We start from the raw sequence: 17,691 nt of genomic DNA, 5'->3' as shown, positions 1-17,691 counted from the left end.
AAAATGCTGCGCGCCACTGCAGGAAGGAGCTGCAGAGAAGTGACATAATAACTCAAGAGTCATGGTGACAATTCCATGTGCAGAAAAAATGGATAGATAGGGATATCTGAAGAGGACATAAATAAGAAGGGGCATGGCACTTATCTGTAATACCAGAAAGAGAGGGGAGTTGATGCCAGAGGAAGAGAACTGTTTACAGCTTGAGCACTGGGATATTTTCTGTCATGGTAGTAGACAGTGTTACCTCATGGTTGCCAAGAGCCTGCTAAACTGCTGGATAAATGAAACTTAAATAATACATAAATGAAAGGAACTGCAAGTGGGCAGATGGAGTACACGGGATATCTGCAGTTGCAGTAAATAAGATTCCTCGCCCAAGGAATGAATATAAGCCCAGCTCTGTTTCCTGGAGTTCCAGAACAGTTTCCCTGCTGGCAGAATAACCCATAACTATTTACATGGTGGTTTTGTGGTGTCTGTCTTTGAAACATCTGGTCTGGCATCAAATACTGTTGATACCAGCTAGTTGATGGGCAGAGGATAACTGCTGAGGAACATCCCACGTGGGAAATTCTGCATGGCACAAAACAGACCCTGGTTCTGTTGTCCCTTACATGGCGTGTCTTGGGCTGGTACCTACACATACACAGAGTTTTTTTAATAAGGAATATGTGAATGTCATCAGGTTGTAAAGTAAAAGTTCAAGAGATTTATTTGCCTGAGTGAATGGTCTTCCAGATGTCAGGGTACATGAATAAAGACATGGGAAGACAGATGTTGGGCTGTGCGAAGGGTGGAAAATTTTGAAGTGGCTGAACAGTGGTCATTATTCAGCATTATTAATTCAATACTTGAAGAGTTTTGGAGGATTTAATGAGCAGCAGTTGTAACCATGTTCCTAAGTGCCTAAGTGAGAGGAGTCATGGTAGGTTAGGAAAAATAATATGGTAAAAGTAATTAAACTAATTTAGTTTGTCGCATCTGGACTACAAAAGGCATGGTTTTGGAGGGCTCTTAGAAATAGATGTTGTTTTAGTAGAAGATTGAGAAATTACTATTCCCATTTGGAGCATTGACTCATCCCTTCAAAACTTGGTAATTGACTCCCCCAAATAATAGAAAATACTCATTTTCTACAGAGAACTGTCTAGAAATACGTTTTTATGCTCCAGGGTCCTGCTTGATCTATGTAAATGGCTGTTGTGATGTACTGTTCACTATCCATGTATTGCAAGACAAAGCTGCAGAATAGTATCAGAATTTCTCTGGTTTGGGATATTTTTGTCAGGTTTCAGGACAAAACAATAGAGCTCACAAAGGCACGTGCAGAACTAGAGAGTCAGCAAATGTTCACAGCTTCAGGCATCTGTTTTTAAATTGATAGGTTCTTTAAAACTTCACAGATTCAGAATGTTGAACTAACAGGATTTTATCTTCTTCCAGTTTTCCTTTTCTCCTCTTCCTAATTGCCACATGTTTTTAGTCTCTTTCAGCAGCTCTTCTTGCTTCCAATTTCCCAAAACTGTCTACTGTTTTGACTCCTTCATTCCTGTGTTTCCACCACCCCAGGCAAAACTCACACAGCCTGCATTTGCTCCTTAAAGCTGAATGAGAATTTGAGTGTCTGGGTGCACGAGGAGTCAAAATGTGCCCATACTTTAGGCCCAAGAGTTTCTTAAACACTTAAACTCAAGTGTTCGCAGGGAGACAGAAGTGTCTGAGTCAGAATGGTTGAGTGTTTGATTTCAACTCCACTGCAATCCAGTCTTGAAGTGCGGATGGATGGATGGATGGATGGATGGATGGATGGATGGATGGATGGATAGATAGATAGATAGATAGATAGATAGATAGATAGATAGATAGATAGATAGATAGATAGATAGATATGCACTGCAATTAAGTTTTTCCAGTTTTGTCCACCTTGTCACACACTGCTCTCTGGGTTGCCCTGCTGAGGCCCAGCTCTTCTCTGTTGGTTACACTGAGGATTTCAGCCATAAGTGCTCAAGCTCTCATCAGGCAAAGCTGGTGTGGGATAGCTGACACCAACTTCTCAGCTTGTAGCAATTCTGCTCCTGCTGGTCCTTTCTCCGTCATTTGAACTCTTGGGTTTTCTGGTTTTGACAAACCCAGTGGTTAGTTGTCATGTCTGGGGTGACACCAAGCAAAAGGTTAAGAGTTAGTATATGAAGGAATTTTTTTCTAGCACTTGAGCATGCACAGATCATGTAGCTGTTTCAAGAGAAAAGCAGTAATACTGTTCTTTCCCTAAAAATTAGACTTGTGTAAAATGTTGATAAACCTTAATGAACAATCATCTTTCACAGTTGTCTTTACAGTGGCCTTTTTAAGGTGCTTGTAAGTGAATATCTTCACAGTAACACTACTTTGGCTGGTTTTTTCTTTCTTACACTAAATGTACATATTTAATTGAAAACAACAAGAGGTTCTCTTAGGTTGGGCTTGTAAGAGTGATTCTCCTTCAGTGGAGTAAATACCTTGCAAGGAATGTTGTCAGTCCTGTCTCTTTCACATAACTTCATGAGGGCTGGGTAGGCAGGATTCACTGAGGAGGGATGTTGGAAGCAACGTGTGGGAACTCCAGCTGTGTGATCTGCACTCATATCCTTCTGTCACCTGACTCATTTCTTACCTGAAATGGTATTGTTTTAATGGATGAATTAAAAAAACATCTTTCTGGTATTTCTTGTGCAAACCATCACTTTCTGCATTGAGTTCTCTGTTTTCTGCTGAGGGAGGGAAGATCTAGAATTCTGTATAACAAGGGGAAGGACTTCATGGATATCTTTAATATCATTATTAGTGATCTGGACAAAGGGATCAAGTGCACCCTTAGTAAGTTTGCAGATGACACCAAATTGGGAAGTGTTGATATGCTGGAGGATGAGAAAGCTCTGCAGAGGAATCTGGACAGGCTGGATCAATGTGCTGAGGCCACTTGTGTGAGAGTCAACAAGACTGAGTGCTGGATCCTGCACTTGGGTCACAACATCCCCAGGCTGGGGAAAGGGCTGGAAAGCTGCCCATCAGAAAAGGATGTGGGGATGCTGATCAACAGCTGCTGAGAACGCCAATTGTAGGCAGTACCTCCCTTCTTGCATCTCTTCAAAAGTCAATAAATGCTTTGCAGTGAGCTCTTGGTTTCAAAAGAAAATCACCAAGTAAGGCCAGGCCTGGCCTGTGTCAGCAAGAGTGTGGCCAGCAGGGCCAGGGCAGTGATTGTGCCCCTGCACTTGACACTGGTGAGGCCACACCTTGAATCCTGTGTTGAATTTTGTCTTTCTCACTAGAAGAAGGACATTGATCTGCTGGAGTGTGTCCAGAGAAGGACAGTGGAGCTGGTGAAAGGTGTGGACACAAGTCTTACGAGGAATAGCTGAGAGAAGTAGGGTTCCTCAGTCTGGAGAAAGAGAGGGTCAGGGGAACCTTTTTGTTTTCTACAAATACCGGAAAGGAAGTTGTTGCAAGGTGTGGGTCAGTCTTTTCTCCCAGATAATAAGTGATAGGACAAAAGGAAGTGGGCTCCAGTTACACCAAGGGTGTACCAAGGTTGGTTTAGATTGGATATTAGGAAGAAATTCCTCACCCTGGTTGTCCAATGAAGTAGTTGAGTCTCCATCCCTGAATATGTTTAGAATTTCAGATGCTTGTAAGTAAGAATCCGGAGCCTAAGAAATATTTGTTGTCTGAAAGTGTCTGTGGCCGAAGAAGCCAACTGAGGTGGTATCTGGTGAACAAAAGTTGAAGTGTGTTGAGGGATGGGCAGGACAAGCACTGCACTTGGAAAACGTTGATGTGGTATGATGGGAGCCTTGGAATCAACCTGCCAAGTTGGATGAGGGTACTGCTATATCTGTACAGTGCTCTGCACCAACTGTTGTGGCATGAATATCTATGTAAGACAGTTTGGTGGCAAATTTGAGTGCATTTTGTAGGATTGTGTCATTGGCAAGAGTGTGCATTACACCATCTGCCATGTAGCTTGTGCCTGCCTGTCCAGCTCGCAGCAGCTGCTGGATTTGAGGTGCCCAGCACTGTGGCCACCCAGTGGCAATGAGCACTGTTTGGTGCTCTGCGCTTGGTTGGAGAGAACAAAATTATCTGGGCTGAGCTGCTGCTGGTGCAACTACGGGTTGTGGTCAGAACCCTGATTGCTGGGTTCTCCTCACAGCAACTGTTTCCCACCCCCATCTGACATCAAAACTGCAGCACAGCCCAGATGGTGCACAGAAGGTACCAACCCAAGGAGCTCAAACGTTTCTGACAACCTCGCTGACATGACATGCTGGTGTCTGTACAGCACTCAGTTTCCTTACAGAGGCCATTTCAGCTGGATTTTTCAGGGCTGTTTGAACTTTGTGATGGTACTCTTACTTGGGAATTTTCTTTTGAAACCAAGGGCTCTCTGCAAAGCATTTATTGACTTTTGAAGAGACGCAAGGAGGGAGGTTCTGCCTACGAAAAGGCGAGTGTTGCGTCAGTGGTTCATATAATTGAAATAGTTCCTTGCAAGCTGCTCATGATTCATATGAGATAATAAATAACTGAAGAATGATTGTGCCTAACAAAGGAAACAGTTGTTGCAGAGATGCCCTTTTGTTGTCCAGGTTGTGATCACCTGGTTTCAGAAGGGGAAGTAAAATTTTAGACACACAAAAGGAAGATAAATACGGATCTCACACAGTTTCCTTTCCTCAGTTTGGGTTTATGCTGAACTATGGGATTAAGGTAACTGCTGAGAGCATTTCTATAGATGCTGAAGGTGAGTGATAGAAGTCACAAAGTATAGACTAAAACATGGCCAAAATGGGATTTTAAACAGTTTATGCTTTATGCAAGCACAAAATCTAATTTGGCTGCATTAATCTTCTCCTCTGACATGATTCAACATCATTCGTACTCTTAAATGTAAAGCAAGATGGTGGGATTTTCCAAAAATCTACATTAGCCCAAGTCTGAGCTCACTAAAGTAAATGGAAATTTATGAAGAGTGTTGTGCAAGTCCCATGGTTAAGTACATTTAAAAATTGTACACATCTTATGCAAAATTATTTTTACTGAAAGTAAGTGCAGTAAATAAAGAGGAGGTTTTGCAGACTGAATTTTTATGTTTCATTGGGAAATTGTAGTTGATTTTTACCAGCTTACTAAGAAATGTCTCGGAATGCTGTTTACACAAATAATCAAAAACCTTCATAAACATCGTAGAATAATGGGAAGTCTGTGTCAGCACATGGTAAATTGCAGAAATATCAGGTAATCTGGTCATCTGGGGAGAAAGTGCAGCCTGACAGGATGAAGGTTGCAAACTTGTATGGTAAATATGAGAATAATTGCACAGCCCTCTGTCCTGATGTTAATACTCACATCACCCCTGCAAGGTAGGATCTGTATTATTGCCTTAATCCTGTTGATTTTCTCAGTCATGTGAATACCACAGGAATGATAAATCTCAAGGCTCTTTTCCTTATATTCAGCAGATCCAGTACCTCATAATTGTGTAATTTCGCCTAAAGCAACCCCTAGGCAGTGCGTGTTCACGGGAAGCGTGCAGATTGGATTGTGGGGATTAATGGCAACAAGGGGAAAGTCACAACCTGTTTTTCCCCCTTCCCCTCTTTCTTTTGTTTCTCCCAGGAGAAAAACCCTACAAATGTACCTGGGAAGGCTGCACCTGGAAGTTTGCTCGATCCGATGAACTGACGAGGCATTACCGCAAGCACACGGGAGTGAAGCCATTCAAGTGTGCAGACTGTGACCGCAGCTTCTCCCGCTCGGATCACTTGGCGCTCCACCGCCGCAGGCACATGCTGGTTTGAGAAATGCTACCTGTTCCAGCCGAGTTTAAGAGCTGGGTCTCTTAACTACCCACAGTGAATTCAGCAGGGCTGAATCCCCCTCTACAGTGTTAACAGGCAGGGCTTTCCCTGATGTCTGTAACGAAAAATAATAACAGAAATTCAAAAAAAGCAGGAAAAGAAGTGCCACTCTTCTCCTCGCCATCTGAAGTTAACTCTGTCTGCCCCTCAGCATGGCTACCCCCTGAAAGTGTCATCACAATCACCTGGGAAATAGCAGCCGAGATGCTACAGGAATGGGCATTATTTTACATGCTGCATCCTTTGACAAAAAATGTTTATAGCTTGTATGTTTTCTCAGCTGCCAGACATTTTGTTCCTGAAAAATCGCTGCTGGTTGGAGTATAGATACCGTGAACTGATGATGATGATGACGATGATGATAGTGATGATGATGATGATGATGATGATGAGAGAAGACCGCTAGATCTGTATGATGCCATCTTTTCCCCTTGTTTTCAATACCATCTGGCCGGTGTCAGCACTGCACCGGAGCCGTGCTAAAGGCAAGCTGCGTGTGAGTAGGCAAGAAGATTCTGCTGGAGAGGTCCCGCTGCCGGAGCTGGAGGTTTGCTTGATCAGACTTTTGCAATAATGATGGTGGCATTTTAATATCATACCACAACTTGTCATTATGCCCCAGAGGACACCAGCCATTTAACTTTTTTCTTTTATTTTTTTTTCCTTCTTTTCTTTCGTCGTTGTCGTTGTTGAAGTCTGTAAAATAAGCAAAGGGCAGCAGCATCTGTGCTGAAATACCATATTAAGTATCTCTGTTTTACCATGGAATTATTTAGATCCATTTTCTGATTTGTATAGAAAGAGCCCACCTAAAAACAACTACCCTATTCTCAGTGTGCTGTTTTCTTTCATGCAGGTATCCTCTTCCCCACAACCATTATTTGAACCCAAGGAAATAGTCAGATCTTGTACTTGCTGGTACCAAGGTTAGTGGTATAGCCATTCCTGAGATGGAATTGAATGTATCATCAAAACAAAACAGAGAAGAAACGGCTGCATCTCTTGCAGAGAAAAAGCAATAATGAATAAAATGGCTCTTGTGACAATAATTTACTCCACACCAACAGAAGTGGGGGGTATGCAGAAACAGCATGTAAGATTTAAGCATTTAAATTAATCTTTCTGCTGGTTTCACTGACCTGCTAGGCGCCACATTTAAGTACTTTTATTTCTGTTAACATAATACTGGTGTCTGGAAAGCAGGAAAGATAAAGGAAAGAGTTGATTGTTGAGGAGGTAATGGATGAACTGTAAGTAGGACAGAGAAATATGCAGTTGTGCTCTGCAAGACACTAGAGTTCTCCCTGGGAGTTAGGGAATAACAAGATTTTGCCAGCTGTCTAATATGATCTAAATGGGCTTCTGTATGGGTACCAGTGGTTGCCTCTGCTTCGATTTTCAACCCAAGCCTTTTCAGATTAAATAAAAGGAAATTCTTGATCATTCCCATACAGCCCTGTAATTGCAAACCAATTTGTATTAATTGAATTATGTAGGAAAGAGAGAAATTCTTAGTCATCAGTTATTCATGCAAACAGAATAGTGTTTTTCTGTTTTCTTTCCTCAGAAGGATCTGCCTGTTCAGCTAAATTTGACAAAGGGGAGGCTTGGCAATATTTTCTAAGTGTTGAGATTTTCATAGCTTAGAGATGAAAGATGTAAACATAAAGGTCTTTTGCAATGCATTTAATTATGAATATTTTGTTCCAGGAATTCCAGATTAAATTTGTGATGCCACTTGTTTGTTTTTAAATGTTTGACCATCTCAGTTAATATTAAATTCCTGCAGTAAATGTAGTAATGTTGCGATTCTGGAATCAAGGTAATCTTTAAGAAAAAACAACACGGAGTAACCATACAGATACAAAAGCAATTACAGTTAATTGAGGATTAATATGACTGGGATTATACTTTATAAAAGCATTCACAAGATCCAGAGTTTGATTGTCTTTAAATATCCTTAATATTCCCCAGTATGGATAGTTTATCAAGTCTCTGAAAGAACTTACAAAAAGCTCAGGCTTTCCACTGCCCAGTCAGCAGCAGAGAAACTCAACACAAATTATTCACATCTGTTATGGGAAAAATGCCTCTGTCAATTCCCATTGACCATGTTGGTGATCTACTTCCACCAAATTTGACGACATTCTAGACTCCATCTCCAAATCAGGGACAGAGCACGGCTTCTGGATAGACCATGAGGCATTGCAGGGCAGCAGAACTGTGTCTTCATGAGCAGCATTGCTACTGTTGATTTAAAAAACTGGTTGTCAAAGTATTGTATGTGAGGTGCTTCATGGATTATGTCTGAGGTCTGGTTTTTGTGTACTTCAATATCATCCCCTTAAATGCATTTGTCATTGTTGGCATTTAGGGAAAGAAGTCAGGTCAGGTAGGACTCCTTGATAAAATTCTTTTCTTGCCCAAGAATATTTTACCAACTAATTATTTGAATAGTAGTAATCCAGTTGAAGAACCAGTGGCATACAGAATTCCTTTCAGGATCTGTGGGTGGGGTTTTTTTCCTCTCATAGAAAGTTAAGTTTGCTTGAGCAGAAACTCCTGCTGGGCATTCTGCTAGCATACAGGAGGATGTGATGTTACTCTCAGACATCAGTTGCAGGGTGCAGTTGGGAGAGATCAGTGCTCCTCTTTAGGCTTCCCCTGTTGTCAGTGAAGACAGAGAAACTGCAAGAGAAATTAAGAGGCCTTTAATTTTAGTGTTCAGCTTTGAAATGCCCTGTGGAAGAGCATGTGTATAACAGACCCTGGAGAGGCTCATCTCCCAAGGCCGAGGTTGGTTTGTGTGAATCCCTGGCTTTGGTCTGTGTGAATCCCTGGCTTTTCAGCTGGTTGCCTGTTAAAATATGAATTGGAAACACTGCAACAGAAAGAGGGTCTGGTTTTATTCAAAGAACCCCAAAGTGATAGAGGGTTAAAGCAGCAGTAATGCTGAGGGACACAGGCTCAGAGTGTGTCGATGGTAGGAGAATGAAGCCAAAAGGTGAAGGAGCGTGTGCTAAATTTTGTTATTTCCCAGTACATCCTCAGCCTTTCAGCACATGTGCAAGGGCTTCTCATGCTGCTGTTACCTGTAGATGAATTGCACAACCAGCTGTAGTCCACCCCTGGGTTTCAGATACACAGTATGGTTCTTGATAAGGTTCTCATTCATACCAGCACCTGCAGGCTTTGGTCCCAGTTACTCCCTGGGGTTGTTTTCTGGGTTTTATCCCTTTCCAAAGTATTTTAAGAGAAGTTACTCGGGAGGATGGGGGTGTTTGAATGTGGAGCTGATGTCCCCCTAGATCCTCAGTGTGTCTTTGTCTTTATTGGCTGTGGTTCTGACCTGCCAAGTTTTTGTGCTCATGCAAAGACCATGGGCAATTGCTCCGGGGTAGCTTCCTCAAAAATCCTGGTATCCCACCACAGGTCTGTAACATTTCATGGCTGTGGTGAAGGCTTACATCATGTGTAGCCTGCAGAAATACCAGATGTCATCCTGACATGATCCACTAGGACCATCTTAATTGAGCAGCTGGGATACACAAACATACAGTGTCGCATTCCTTCAGAAAGACAAGAGATTTCAATCCACCATGCCATGGCATTGCATGTTACAGCTTGCAAGGGAAATTGGGCCATGAAGTGTCAGATTTCATGTATTTTCAAAAGTTCTAAATGGATTTGTCAGGAAACCTCAGGAGCCAGAATTTTAGGAAAATGTAATGAGCAAACAGCTTTGATACTAAACTTTTAAAATTTTTAATTGTGTCATTATTTTTTTGAGCACCCCTTATATTCAGCACTGTAATATTGGCTCGTTGCAACAGCAGTTTTTACTTGAGGATGAAGATGCAGTATTCCTTATTCTCTGTCATGCTTGCATAATTAATTTAATAGATTTAGACTGACTTGTATATATGATTATTTGCTGGAGTAACGTATAACAAAATTAACAGTGTTGAAAATTACATCAGTGATGTTGATGTTCAGGTAAACTTGCAGTGCAGAGCATGGACAAATAGCTGGACAGCCTTTCTCCCCTTTAATAATGAGAATAACAGTGATCATAAGCTTCTTTTTCCATTAGCCACATTGAAAATGTATTCTAGTTGCCATTTATAAATTTAAATTCTGGTAATAAATACTGTTTAATGTAAAAAATCTCTTCCCCCTTTATTGAAGGTGGATACTTCAAAATCAGACTAGGTGTGACTAACAATATCCCACTTACTTTTTAGTTTGAATTTGAGTTTGGAAAGGTCATTGTGTGAAACTGTGTCTTCCACAGCAGTCAAGTCTTAAGATCGTTCAGGAAATCCATGCTGCTCCCACATGCTCATCCTTACACTCATGCATATGATCCCCAGAACTTCCAAGTGTTTCTACCCATGTGCAGGTAATAAACAAGTTTATTTAAAATTAAAATATAGGAAAAAAACCCAAAAAAGAACAGAAAAGGAAGAATTTTAAGTAAACTCTGTTACAGAAAATACTACCTTAAGACACCAGCTCATGTTATTGTGTTATGCCTTTCCTTGTCATACATGACTGGAGAATTGCACAAAGAAATTGTTGTATTTTCACAGTTTTGCTATAGTGTAGCAGTTGCTATGTAATGTATGCTTATGAAGTAATGCCCACTGGAACATTGAAAAGGCTTAAATTCTCCACAATAAATCAGGTTTTGGCATAAAAATGTAACTGTAAGGATACTGCATCTTTAGAAATCAAAGTAACTTGAAAGTATTTTACTATACTTGTAACAGTTAAAATATTCTGTAATACATGTGATAATGGAAAAGTATTTTCAAACTCACAGTTTTACGTGGGGTGTTAAATAGCTGAAATGAAATACATTTTTAAACAATCCTTACCTTCAGTTTTCATTGAAAGACTGTTAGGATAATGCCTTGCAAAGCTGAAACACAAGACTCAAGAAGTAAATTGTTCTGTTTTATCAGAGTGTGTTTTCTCTGCAAAATGGAGTGGCCACTTCTTTGCTGTTTTGCAGATGGTGTGTGATATAGCAAAGTTATACTGAGTCCTTCCGTGTCAGTAAGTCAATGCTCAATGTCTTTGACTGAATAAAGGAAAAAAACACAAACAAAATGAAAACCATATGAAAGGTTTGTTGGTTTGTGATTTCTTTTTTCCTTCTGGCATTCTACAATGAACTGCAGAAACAGGAATGGCAAACACTCATATGATTTTATTTTCTTCTTGTATTTCCCCAACTGCAGTGCATCCTGATTAAAGGTTGCAAAGCTGAAATAGGCAGCTGCTTTTTGATGATTCCAGGGGAGTTTAGTCTTCTAGGTGCAGTAACATGTCAAGAGTATCCATTGTAGCAGGACAGTTCTGACATTTAAAATACACATACACTTCAGTGAGATAGCCTGAAATCTATTTTAGAGGTGAAACAGAAACTGAAAGTGCCTGTAATTAGAACTGATGGGATGTTCCTATACTTTTACACAGCAATAACATAATGGGATTCTGTTAACAGTAAGGTGAAAATGAAATTTTACTTGGAGAACAATAATGCAGCACAGAAACAAACACAAAGTGCCATTTGTATGTTCACATGTTGAGATACTGTGTTAGAGGTTTTAGTTATTTTCTCAGATAACATCTGTCATATATTTGTAAGAAGAAAATAAATCTTAGTTTACAAATGACTCGTAGCTGTACCGATTCTCAGTAGGTGTGATTGGAAGTTGTTGTCAGAGCAGTGTTTTAGGGGATTTCTTCCCAATTTATGTTGGATATGCCCGTGTATCCAGGGTATTCTCTAGTGAAGTAATCCAAAACCAGCAATAAGCCCAATGGAGCTTTTTTTTTAGGGAAAATGAAAGAACAGGGATTCTCTTGAAAAATCCTCTGCATTGAACTCTGGAAACACAAGAGTTCACCTTATGTCTCCTTTCTCTTCATCATGTAATGCTCATAGTATTTAATATCATCTTGTTTAACTTCATGAGTGGACAAAATGTATCACTTTGCTTTCTTCTGGGGACAAATGAGTGAAAAATTAGGGACTGTCTGTCTAGAGACTATTTGAATAGCAAAAAAGAAGTTGATATTCCTAAAATGAAGTATGGAGATTTTTATATTGAGTGGCCTAAACATTTGCATCAGTAGACTAATTGATCTTACCAGAAAATGGCCAACTGTGACTCTTGCACTCTTATTTTTTCTCAGTTTTTTTGTAAATATTAACTACTGCTAATGGATTCTTAAAATAGCAGTGTAATGCCAGCCCTCATGCTTCTTCTATTTTTAAAAATTAATTTATTGGAAATCAAAATGTAACTGGTTGTCCTGATGCCTTTGCCAAGGAAGATTGCTTTCCATCCTCTGAATTTGTACCTGTCATTTATCCAGGCATAATTTTGTATTTGAGAAATCCTGCATTTTGTTTAGACTTCTGCTGCCATCAGTGGGTACTGCTGGAGTCTCACTGAGGCTCATACACAGATGAAAGTGAAGGTACAAAAACAAACCCCCACCACCCCCCCAAAAAAAAAGGTGCACGTGGACACACATGTAACAATTAGGTATTCATGCACATGAGTTAATTATGTGACAAGGTTGCTCATTCAGTAACAAATTTAGATGTTAACCACTGGCAGAAATAATCCCCTCAGAACATGCTTATACTTACTTTGCTGTCCTGAGCTTATCTCCAGATCTTAAGCACATAAAAGAATACAACTCATGCTGGGGATTTCAGGAGAGCACCAGGGAATGTGTCATCAGAAGGACAAAGGAATTTAGTTTCTTACCCAGTACCTGAGCCCTTCTTGGAGAGGAGTGTTCTGTTCTTTGTTCTGGAGCAACAACCCTGCGAGGGGGCACCCTTAGAAGGCTGCCACGTTGGAAGGCTTGGCTGATCCCACCCTGCATGTGTTAGTTCTTCGGTAGGAAAGGGCACCTTGTCTTCACCATCCCAAAATGAGAAAATGAGACAGGTTTTTTTCCCCTTCATTCTAAAAAGCAAACTCTGAGTAAGGATTCTTCTTTTTTTTGTTTGTTTTTTTTAGTCTGTTTTGGTTTTGATTTTACTTTTTTTGGGCTTTTGTGTTTTATTTGGGTTTGGGGTTTTTGGTTTTTTGTGGGTTTTTGTTTTTGGTTTTTTTGTTTTGTTTTGTTTTGTTTTTTAGTTTTTTTTTTTGCTTTGCAAGCATTATTCTATAGCAGCTCTTGTTCACTGACTTTGAATTATGAAATAGTTGCCCTTGTGGTAACTTTTACATTATTCAAGACAGAGTTTTTCACTTCTCCAGAGAAACAAAACTAGGCATGTGAATTTTAGCTATTACAAAAACAAGAATACAAAATATTACTTGAGATCCTATTGTCCATATGAATGAACTGCAACATCTTTCCCAATTCAGAGTCAGAAGTTTCAGTGAGCCAAGGTGCTCTCAGAAGCAAAAGAAGAGGTGGTTCAGACATTGGCTCACTAAACCTTGCTCTGTGCTGTGACCTCAGCGTATAAAAACATGATTTCAGTGTCTGATATGGGACCACAGGCGATGGCTTTGATGGATTGTCATAAGCATCAACCATGAAATACACAAATAGGTTCAGATACCACTTTTCTCCCTCTCCCTGCCTTTCTAGGTATAAAAGAGCTTTGGAAAGACAGCTTGAGCCAAATCTTCATGGCTGAGCTAACATTTTTCACGATTCAGAGCTGTTATTGTCATTTCTGGTTTCAGACTTTTTCACTGCCACATTCCCATGTTAAAAAAACCCGCATGGTTTATTTCTCTCCTGATTGTCCTATACATGGCTTCCTTGGTAATGTAAGTTCTTCACTGAACACCTACACAATATGCTCTCCTGACCTTCTGTTTGTCCTTACCACGTTATATTTGCCATTTGCACATTTGTAGAATATACACAGAGATAGTAATGAATTACTTAAGTTTCATGTACCATCAGCCTTAAGACCTTCAACCCACACACAGGCACATGCATTTCATACACATCAAGGGAAAGAGAGATTTGGACACTGCTATCAACATGTGGGGTCAAAAAATACCATTAAATCAGAAAGTTCTTTCAGCTGTGTTCAGGAAAAAACAATACTGAAAAATATCATTCTTGGCCAAGTTACTTATGGATGAAGCAAATTCCCCCATGGTGTTATTTGAATGAAAACCTAAGGATGGGATTGTATTTGGCCCCAAATTGTTCCTTCTAATCAGGTCATTACTGTTGTATGTACCAATGAGCGTTCATTTGATCCTCCTGTGTAAAAATACAAAAACATCCCGTAGTTTACCAAGCAATTCATTTGGGACTGAAGCTTCACAGCAATGGAATTAGTGTGTACAGCACCTCAGTCTTTTTCCTAGATAAGATGGAAAAGGGAGGGCCATTATCAGGAACCCCATAGAGATAGTAGTGTCAATAGAGCTCCTACATTTAAAAGGAATAAAAATACCAGTGCTAGCAGGCAAACATATTAGTTTTTTAGACTTTCTTTTGCCTTCTTTTCAAGAGCTTTTAAATACAAAAATTACTTTTCTTCAAAACTTAAAGTAAACTTCTGAAGATCTAATTTCCCAATAGTTTCCTCTGCATTTATATACTATGTAGTGTTTAGGCAATGCCTATGTTATAAGTTTATTAATATTATGTAAGTGTTGTTCTTGTATTTATGTATAGTGTATGTATTGTAAATATACTCAGAGCTTTTTTTCCTCTTACTGTAAAAAGGTGATTTTTGCCCTATGATAATGTAAAGGGAGTCCCCTAATGAAATTCTGTCAGAGGATGATTATTCCACTCTATTCTCAAAGATTTAAATGAACAAGTGTTATCGTTTTAAATGGTGTCTCAGACATATTTTGTTGGTGCATTGCTTTTCTGTATTCAACTTTCCTATGAATTGAGCTGTGAATTGAAATAGAGTTTAAACCTTTAAATGTATGCATTTGTACAATTATCTGAATGGAGGCATGAAGGTTAAATAAAGCATTTTGTATGGAACAAACCCCTAATTATTACTGTGGATGACTCAAAGCTTCTGGAATACCTAGATACTAACTTTTTTAAATTAAATCTTTGTTTTCTATAAACATATAGTGATTTTTTTAATGGAATGTTTGCTTAAGAAATGGATTTTACTTGCCTTTCTGATTTTTTAAAAGTCACCATAGAGAGAAGACATTCTTTCTCCTTTTACAGAATTTGTGCATCTGTGGCAAAGCTGGAACAAATAAAATAGCACTCAACAGTATAAACAAAAATGTCCTGGGGTGATATAAAAATATTTTTCATTACTATATGATCTGAATTCCCCAAGTACTTTAAAAGGGGTGATCTTTACTTCTGCCCCTCTCCTTTCCCTGTGTGTGGGGAGGCTGGTGCAGTTGATGTGCAGCATGTGTAAGGTGATGGTGCAGCCAGGTTTGTCCACTGTGTGCCCCTGAAGTGAAGGAACAGCTGCTGGATGAGGGCAGTGCCACGCTGGAAATTGCAAGTTCATACCTGGCTGAAGAGAGCTGGTATTTGCAATTGCTCCTAGGGACACTCTGAGGCCTGTGGGCTTGTCCCTTGTGTCTGGCCCTTCCATAAAAAAGCTTCCTTTATGTTTGAGCCAGTCTAGGACAACTGGATGTAAAGTCAGAGGCTTGGAGCCACACAGGACCCTTATTGGTGAAATTTCTCCTTAAAATTAATTTTCCCCTTCCCCTGAATTCCCATCGGCTTACTTTTAACCAATATGATCATTTATCTGCTAAAAGGCACAGTGTTACATGGTTACAGGCAGAGAAATGAGTAAACAAAGTGATTTGGAGACCTTTGAGCCTTATGAAGACATGTTTCTCAACCAAATTTGTGCTATAACAGATCTTCCATCTCTCAAACCAATGATGAATTTAAAAATCAGATAGTTGCATTGGCCCTTCCAAAGCACTTCTGCTTTCCACACAATAAGTTGTTTGTTCTTCCTCAGTGTCCTGTATGTGTTTAATTTCATTTTTTTCTCCCAAGAGTGACATAAGTATAAAATGCATCACTGCCTGTTTAGTCTGACCTCCTCAGTGAACGCCCACACCGTCCTCTGCCCTGACCCATGCTCTGTTCCTGAAAAGTTATTTCTTCCACTTGCACAAACAACTGCTCAATTGTCCTGTAATCCCTCCCCCTTCTTTTCCCCTTTGTTATTGAACAGTCCACTTGGAATGAGAAATTGGCACGTTGTGTTAAGCACATCGCACGGGGTCTGGCTCTCCATGAGCATGACAAGGAGTGGCTGCTGGTAACCACCTTCAACTTTGCACACTGAGTTACTAGATCAGATAAGCACAGTTCCCTCTCTACGTGCAGGAAAAAGTCACATGGGCATCATCCTTGAACCCCGGGAGATTGCCTGCCTCCCAGACAGAGTTCTGGCAGTGCAGACTTTCACCTGTGGATTCAGAGTGCGAGTCCTCGTGCCCAGCCTCTAACAGGGAAGCTCATCCATGTGAGAGGTCTGTCTGCCACATCTGCTCGCTGCACTGTGGTCTGGTGGCACGAGATCTTGGTTGGGAGTGGAAAGGAGCGTGTTGGTGGTCACCAGGTATTTGTCCTTTCCAAAGTGAAGCCAGCCCTGTGGTCCGGGCTGTCACTGATGTAATTGGTCTCTTCAGCAGTGCCTGCTGTGCACGCTGTGGAAACCTGCCCCTAACCAGCCCTCACATCCTAGCAAACCAGGCAGAGTTAAACCCTTTAAATAGACAAAGAGCCAAAGACATTTGGCTGAAGCTGGAGTGACTCAGTAGTTAAGCAAAAAATGCCAGAATCACAGAATGTTTGGGGTTGGCAGTGACCTCTGGAGGTCGTGTGGTCCAAGCCCCCTGCTCAGACAGGGACACCTAGGGCCAGGTGCCAGGATGGTGTCCAGATGGCTTTTGAGAATCTGCAAGAATGAAGACTCCACAGCCTTGCTAGGCAACCTGTGCCAGGGGTCAGCCACCCTTACACTGAGAAAATGTCTCCTGATATTCTTAATGGCACCTGACCATTTGGAGTCCCTCCCTCTCACTTGGGCCATCAGAGGCTTTCTGGTTAAGGTTTTAACCTGGTCTGTAACTGAGCAGGGTTTTTATACCCATGGGTGTTTTCTGTGAGAGGCCCCAAAGAGCAGCAGTAGTCATTCCCTTCCTGTTGAAGCGTACCCACAAAGGCATTTACTGCCTCACATACTTGTCCTACCAAAAATATATAGCCCATAATAACTGAACCTGCCCCTTATGAAGGAATGAATAACCAGATTTAGCTAGTAAGCTGAAACATGTCAATACATTTCGTCCTTTATGTTTTCATTTGTATCTTTGCACAACCTTGCTCACAGGTGCACTGTGCCCTTTCTTGGTTATCTTTCTCATTTGCTGGGGATATTGATCTATAAAACCTCCTTGTAAAATATTTCAAATAAATTCTTTGTTTTTTCTGGGGTGACTTTTCTACACCTGTATTTTTGGGCCTGTGCAGAATATTAACAGACAGAAACTAACAATAAAGTCCAGAAACTACTGCAAAAGCAAACAGTGAAACCAAGACTCTTGCAAAGCGCTATAAATCTCTGCTGAGCTCGGGTTGCTGTTTAATCTTTATATACAGGTACGTCTCAAGGTTATCTGCTCCTGAGGGGTTCTCTGGAGGCTTTTGTGATTTGTCATCCGCTCAGCTTCTTATCAGTCACAGGTATTTCCCCTTGTAACATTTATTATGGGCTCCCCTCTGTGTTTCTTTAAAACGCAATGCCCTGAAGAGGCTC

General features: G+C 40.5%; 1 protein-coding gene across 9 annotated transcripts in view; it reads left to right on the top strand.

The window, feature by feature from the left end:
* KLF12 (KLF transcription factor 12) overlaps positions 1–14,916 on the top strand; it is a 240,667-nt gene extending 225,751 nt beyond the window's left edge. For all 9 annotated transcript variants that reach the window (XM_063149434.1, XM_063149436.1, XM_063149438.1 and 6 more), the window contains one exon: positions 5,662–14,916. In XM_063149434.1, the coding sequence (XP_063005504.1) occupies positions 5,662–5,843 (182 nt within the window). In that variant the 3' untranslated portion in view covers positions 5,844–14,916. The remainder of the gene's footprint in view (positions 1–5,661) is intronic.
* The last annotated feature ends 2,775 nt before the right edge of the window (positions 14,917–17,691 follow it).

The sequence above is a fragment of the Melospiza melodia genome, chromosome 2, assembly GCF_035770615.1.
Source record: "Melospiza melodia melodia isolate bMelMel2 chromosome 2, bMelMel2.pri, whole genome shotgun sequence".
In the NCBI taxonomy this organism is placed as follows: Eukaryota; Metazoa; Chordata; class Aves; order Passeriformes; family Passerellidae; genus Melospiza; species Melospiza melodia.
The sequence above is the reverse complement of the archived record's forward strand: the minus strand, read 5'-3'. Positions and strand labels throughout refer to the sequence as shown.